Raw genomic sequence first — 6,650 nt, forward strand, 5'->3', positions numbered from 1 at the left:
GCTTCTTGACCACCCCCCACCTTCTCTGCAAATGCAGAAACACGACTCCTTAGTCTCTAAACCCAGATACCCACCAAGATAGCTCTTTCCCCCTCTCTTTTGCAAGTCTCTTGATTTCATTCTTTGAACCTGTGATTGGAGGTTAAAGTGCACCAGGTTGGAAGGAGGAAGCTCTTAACAATAAAGGTTTGAATATTTAGCTGTGATGGGTCGCTGCCCTCTCGCGAGCTCCCCCCCTTATCTTTTAAAATGCAAATCGTGTTTCGGGGGGTTGTGCGCCGGGTGCACGCTGCGCCTCGACGTCTCCAGCCATTGGTGTCTGTGTCATTACTAATAGAGTCTTGTAAACACTCGTTAATCACGTAAGGCCGCCGGCCGGGGCTCCGCACGCCAGCCTGTGGCGGGTCTTCCCCTCCTCTGCAGCCTAGTGGGAAGGAGGTGGGAGGAAAGAAGGAAGAAAGAGAGAGACGGAGGGAGGGAGGAAGGGAGGGAGGAGACAGGCCAGAGGGAGGGACCGCCTCAGAGGCAGAAGCGCCGCGAGGAGCCGGCGGAGCACCGCAGGCCGGGGCGCAGCCGCCCGCCGCTCCTACGCCCCCTCGCCCCTTCCCCAGCGCGGCCCCCGGCAGCCTCCCGCGTCCGTCCCCGGGCAGCATGGTGAGGTTTGCCGTCGGGCCCTCGCCACCATGTACGTGAGCTACCTCCTGGACAAGGACGTGAGCATGTATCCCAGCTCCGTGCGCCACTCCGGCGGCCTCAACCTGGCCCCGCAGAACTTCGTCAGCCCCCCGCAGTACCCGGACTACGGCGGCTACCATGTGGCGGCCGCTGCCGCCGCGAACTTGGACAGCGCGCAGTCCCCGGGACCGTCCTGGCCGCCCGCGTACGGCGCCCCGCTCCGCGAGGACTGGAACGGCTACGCGCCGGGGGGCGCGGCGGCCGCCGCCAACGCCGTGGCCCACGGCCTCAACGGGGGCTCCCCGGCCGCCGCCATGGGCTACAGCAGCCCCGCCGACTACCACCCGCACCACCATCCGCACCACCACCCGCACCACCCGGCCGCCGCGCCCTCCTGCGCCTCGGGCTTGCTGCAGACGCTCAACCCCGGCCCCCCCGGGCCCGCCGTCACCGCCGCCGCCGAGCAGCTGTCCCCCGGCGGCCAGCGGCGGAACCTGTGCGAGTGGATGCGGAAGCCCGCGCAGCCGTCGCTCGGCAGCCAAGGTAAGCGCGGCGGCGCCCTGCCGGCGGGCGCCCGGGGAAGGCGCGGCCTCGGCCTCCGGCTGCGGGGCGGCGAGTGCCCTGTGCGGACCGGCGTCCGGGGCGGTCTGGGGACTCCGCGCCAGGGGGGCGGGGCGGGGCGACAACGTCTGGGGGCTCCGGGCCCCCCCACGGCCCCCGGCCCTTGCGTCTGGGCTGGCTGGGGTCGGGAGTGACTATTGTGGTCTCGCGAGCAGTGTTCAGTGTAGGACAGAGAGGACGCTTCCTCTTTCCTCCCGTCCCTCATTCATAACGTCCTTAGACTCTTGGGAGAGTCCCGCGAAGGGCGGCGGAGCGCGGCTGCACGGGAGCGGGATGGCCCTCCTCACTTGCTGCCGCTCGCACTCGCTCGGTGCGCGGCTTCCCTGGAACGCCCCCGGGCCGGGCTCTAGACCGTCTGTGCACGCCGTCCTTGCCCGTCCGGGCCACTCGGGATGAGTGGTGGTCTGGGGACCAGGAGGGCGGCGAGGCTGCGCGTGGGACCAGATTTGCCCATTCGGGGCAACTCTGGGCATCGGAGCTCCAGCGCGTAGGGAGACCCGGCAAAGCTGCTGAAGCTGGAAAGAAGGTGTTGGCCCCAGGAGCTAAGTCGGGAAGGTGGGGGCGCCCGGGTCTTTGAACCTTTGATCTGCAAAGGGGTTATTTCAATCAAAAGCCGGAGGGCTGGGACAAGACACCCCGGGACTCCCCTTCTTTCTGCAGAAGGAGAAGGAGAGGAAGTCGTGGTGCAGATTCAGCCGCTGCTCCAGACACGGATCATTTCTCTGGAACCCTCCTTTCCAGGGTCTCCTCCCGTGTGTGTGTGTGTGTGTGTGTGTGTGTGTGTGTGGCTCGTAGGTTCCGGGTCTGCCCCTTCTGGTGTCAGAATGTGTGTCAAGGTGGGAAGGAAGTTCAGTAGGTGTGGTGAGAGAGTCCTGTTGGGTCCCTTTTACTCCACGAAGGCCTTCTGCACTTCCGCTTTTTTCTCTTCCCTCCTTTCTGGCCCAGCCCGGCCCGCATGCAGGTTATGGACACTTTGCAGAAGTTTATAGCCAATTACAGCCGTATAAATCAGAGCAGCCGTTGGAGGCTGTCTCTGGGCCTCGGTTTTTACGTCACTGGGCACATGCCGGGACCGACCAGGTGGGAAATGCGGCGGCCCGGGGAGAAGGCCTCAGGGCCGACCTGGAACCTCGGCTGAGTCCCTTCCCCAAGAGGAGGCGCCCTCGCCTGCACAGAGCGCGCTCCAAGGAAGGCTCTTTGCCACAGAACCTGCCTGGGGCGCAGCCGGCGGGGCTGGGGCGGCCTAAGGGAGACCCTTGGCCAGTCCCGGGAGAGTGACCGCGGAGTAGGGGCGGGTGGGGGTGAGGAGAGGGAGGGGAGCCGCAGGAGCCCAGGCCGCGGGGTCAGCAGATGAGAGGCCGCTGTGAAGTCCCGCGCCGAGGTGGCAAGACCGCAGTCGGCGCCGGGCGCCCTTGTGATGCTAATGTGGGGAGACCGCGGCCCGCGGGCCGGAGCCCGACTCCTCTGCGGAGTGTCATCTGTCAAGGGGCGAGGGGGGGTGGTGCTCCGCCCGGCCCGCTTTGATATACACCTTCCCAGCCCTGCCATTGTCTCTTTTAGGGCCCGGAAAGAGGGTGGTGACTTTCGCAGTCAATAATGAATTCTGACAAGTCCCTCTCATCTCTCCCCTCTTCTAGTCCCCGCCTTGGTTCCCAGGGGGTGCGGGGCGCCTCCAAGGCCCTTGGGGCGCTGGCCGCGGGGCGCACAGGGGTCCTGGTCACCGCGTCCCCCGGTCCCTCTGGGATACGGAAAAGGCAGCCCCCGAGCCAGAGCCGCTCCCAAGTACCTCAAGGCCACTATCGCTGCTGGAGAGTTCGGCTGGGAGAACTTTGCGCCCGGCTCTCCAGCCCTGGAGGTTGTCCTTTGTGGCTCCAACCTGGCTCCGGTGCCAGCCCCGCCTTACACTATCTGTGTGACCTAGTCTGATTCTCAGTTTGCTCCTCTGTGCGAAGGGGCCGCTACCGCTGGCAGCTCGAGTGGCTTGGAGGCGGCAGCGCAGGCTCCCAGGACGTGTCAGTTCCCTTTAATTTCTTCGCGGGCGCAGGGTCGGGGCTGCTGCGCGCATTCAAATGCTTCTGCTGGTGGTGTTGATGTTAATGCGCCTGGCGGGGAGGGGGATGAAAGCCCCGCCGCCATTTGCTCAGTAGTGGTAATTCAAACAGAATGCGGTTGTTATTAAGGCATTGAAAGGGCTTTTCTTTGATAAGATCGCCTTGTCCTGCATTGTTTGGGGCTGTGTTCTCCTTTCAGCGGCTTGGGGGAGCTCCCTCTGATCCGGCCTGTATCTTCCCAGGGCGCTTTTGTTGTGGTTTGCAAAGGGTTTTACCTGAACAAAGTCGGCCTGCGGGGCATTAAACACCTCTGAGCAACTCCCAGACCCTTTAGATCTAACTGTAGCACCGGGCACAGGGCGACTGAACCTGTTCTGCTGGGAGAAGACCCCGACCTGAGGCCAAGTGGGAGAGAACAGCTCCTGAGTGGGGCTCTGCCGAGGGCTGACCTGGGACAGACCTGGTGGAGACACCAGGCTCCGGCCTGCTCCGACTTGGTCGCGCTGTTTGTCAAGGCCCTTCAGTAAAACAAGCAATCCAAGGTTTAATATGTTGACTCAATCCAATGAGCATAGATCACTGGTCAGGATAGCTCTGGCAGGGTTTGCAGCAGAAATAAATGGAGGATTAAAAAAGAAAGAGTGCCAAATGCCAAACCACGTTCGGCCAGGTATAGAGTGTCCCCAGAGAGAAGGATTATCTGCCTACCAGACCCCGGCTCAGAATTCCTTCCACCCGATAGGGCTGGGGCGTGCGTGTGTGAGTGTGTGTGTGTGTGTTTCTGGTGACTTGAGGAAACACGTCAGCTACTGCACCCCCTTCCCACTTCTAATAAAACAAACAGAAAGTAACACCCCCCCCCACCACCACGAACAACACATATCCACAATGCCGGCTGTTTTTAGGGTAGGCTTCTATCCCTGATAGGCCTGGAAATCTGAATATTCCCAGGACTCTGGTGCCTCTGCCCTGCCCTCTTTTCCTCTGGGCCTCACCAGCTCAGGTACTGTATTTGGTTTACAAAACCGGTGGTGGGGTTCTGCTATCTTCTGCGTATATGAATTTAAAATTTTTCTTAATTTTCAAAAACTGCTTAATCCCAAGACCAGTTTAGTTGTCCCGAATAGCCCCATACCCTCCCCCCAGGACCCTCTGGGGGGGTCTTGTCAGACTCAGCAGGAACCAGCCAAACCGTGGCCCCCCAGGGCGGTGGAGGAAGAGAAATGGCTCTTGGGTTAGGGAGGTTTGTCATTACCCATGACTGATGGGCTGCCTTGCAGTTCTCAGTGCTAACTTCGCCTTCCTCCACAGTGAAAACCAGGACGAAAGACAAATACCGAGTCGTGTACACGGACCACCAGCGTTTGGAGCTGGAGAAGGAGTTTCACTACAGTCGCTACATCACCATCCGGCGGAAAGCCGAGCTGGCCGCCACGCTGGGGCTCTCCGAGAGGCAGGTGGGAACCCTCCAGGGCCTGGTCACTACCTGGGGGAGTCCAGTGAAGAGGGTTAGAAGCCAGGCCCCAGGATCCACCTAGTTCTGTGGGCAGATTAAAGCAAGAAGATGGAGAGCATTTTCCTTCCAGATGCTTTTTATAAAGACTTTTTCCCCCTCCAGTTGTCTTCTTTTTTTAATATATATATATTGTTGAACTTTTTTTTTTTCTATTTTGGGGGACCTGGGAGGTACAAGAAAAAACTGAGTATAGTCTAATCCAGAATTCTGTTTGGGTCAATAAAGACTTAAAGGCTTACTCTCTCTGTACCCAGCACGGTACCTGGGCAAAAAAGTTAATATAAGACCCCAATCCCTGCCCATGAAAACTAGAGGGTTGAGGCTTGGCTCCTGAACGCTCTGTGTGGTCTGGGAGAAAAAAAAAAAAAAGTCAAATTCACAGTCAGGAAACCCCACATTAAAACTCATTCTCAGCCCCAAGGTGAGGAATATTACATTTCAGTTTAGCTCTGAGAGGCCAAAGGTTGTTATTTTGAAGTACATCCAGCCCTGGCCTCCTCTTGCTTGGTGTGAAAAGGGCCTGGCGGTTTCTGTTTTCCTTGCTTCTGAGACTCTGAACTTTTCCAGTAAAGTTGTAGATAAAGGTTGCTTTGGAAAGAAACCTGGGGAAAGAGGAGGGAGGGGGGAAGCTCTTCTCTCTCGAGTCTGAATTGGGCTTGGGAAGGGCTCCAACAAGCACTCCAGCGCCGGGCCATTACGGGATAGTCCATGAAAAGCTGTGTGAAGGGCTGGGATCCTTCAGGTCCAGAGGGCACTTCTTTGGCCGGAGAAGGGGACACTGGTGTTCGTGCCGAACACTGTCCCTTTCTTCCTTCGCAGCCGCTTCACCACCTTCTGTTTCTCTCCGCCTTTCCATTTCCAGGTTAAAATTTGGTTTCAGAACCGCAGAGCAAAGGAAAGGAAGATCAACAAGAAAAAGCTGCAGCAGCCGCCAACGTCCCAGCCACAGGCTCCCCAGCCGCAGCCAGGTCCCCTGAGAAGTGTCCCGGAGCCCCTGAGTCCCGTGTCTTCCCTGCAGGGCTCGGTGCCTGGTCCTGTCCCTGGGGTTCTGGGGCCGACTGGGGGGGTGTTAAACCCCACTGTCACCCAGTGACCCACAGTGGCCTGCGGTAGCAGAGCAATTCCAGGCTGAGCCATGAGGAGCATGGACTCTGCTAGAATCCTCAGGAAAGACCCCTCCCCTCCCACCCACGACCGTTCACCAACCGACCTAGCCCTCCAAGGAAACATGGGGGCCTGGGGGAAAGACAAGTGCGGTTGGAGGCCTCAAGGAAGACGTTCTCCCAGATTTTGACTTTCTCTGGTCTGACTCTTTCTGCCACTGAGGAGATGGGAAATGACCACCGGGGCTTCCTTTAGTACTGGCAGAAACACTGCCTGGACTGGCTAAACAGACCAGCCTTTCAGCCCCTTCCTCAGCTCTTTGCCTTCAAAATCTGCAGGTTGCCTCTCTGGTTGGAGCTGACGGGGGAGAGGGACTCGGGGGACCGCCAGGGATGGAGTCAAGATGGCTGCTGTCCACTCACTGCCCTCCAAGGACCCGCTGGGCCCTCTTGCCTCAAGGGCAGGCAAGGTTCAGACCACAGAAGCCAGAGGCGGCTGAGATGGAAACCTGGACCCACTGAAGAGTGCAGAACCCCCAGGTCTTTGTCTTTCTTCTCTTCCCTTCCCAGGCCAGGAAAGGCTTGGCTGGTGCATGTGCAGTGTGTGGTGTGAGGGGGAGGTTACTGGACTCCAGGCCTGACGAGGGGGCCCGAGACAGGGCCTTGTTTAGAAAGCCTGTCACC

The 6,650-nt window shown here is 59.5% G+C and overlaps 1 protein-coding gene across 2 annotated transcripts; it reads left to right on the forward strand.

Annotated features, from left to right (window-relative positions):
- Positions 1 to 626: 626 nt before the first annotated feature.
- CDX2 (caudal type homeobox 2) lies at positions 627 to 6,037 on the forward strand. 2 transcript variants are annotated; one of them, XM_089899286.1, is made up of 3 exons: positions 627 to 1,218; positions 4,635 to 4,804; positions 5,726 to 6,037. In XM_089899286.1, the coding sequence occupies exons 1-3, from the start codon at positions 684 to 686 to the stop codon at positions 5,954 to 5,956; spliced, it is 936 nt and encodes a 311-aa protein (XP_089755412.1). In that variant the 5' UTR covers positions 627 to 683; the 3' UTR covers positions 5,957 to 6,037. The 2 variants fall into 2 exon arrangements, with proteins under 2 accessions (XP_089755412.1, XP_022430125.1); XM_022574417.2 differs by having other exon boundaries at positions 4,659 to 4,804.
- The last annotated feature ends 613 nt before the right edge of the window (positions 6,038 to 6,650 follow it).

Source organism: Delphinapterus leucas, chromosome 18 (assembly GCF_059928025.1).
Source record: "Delphinapterus leucas isolate spDelLeu-1000000601 "Yukka" chromosome 18, BTC_Dleu_Yukka2, whole genome shotgun sequence".
Lineage (NCBI taxonomy): Eukaryota > Metazoa > Chordata > Mammalia > Artiodactyla > Monodontidae > Delphinapterus > Delphinapterus leucas.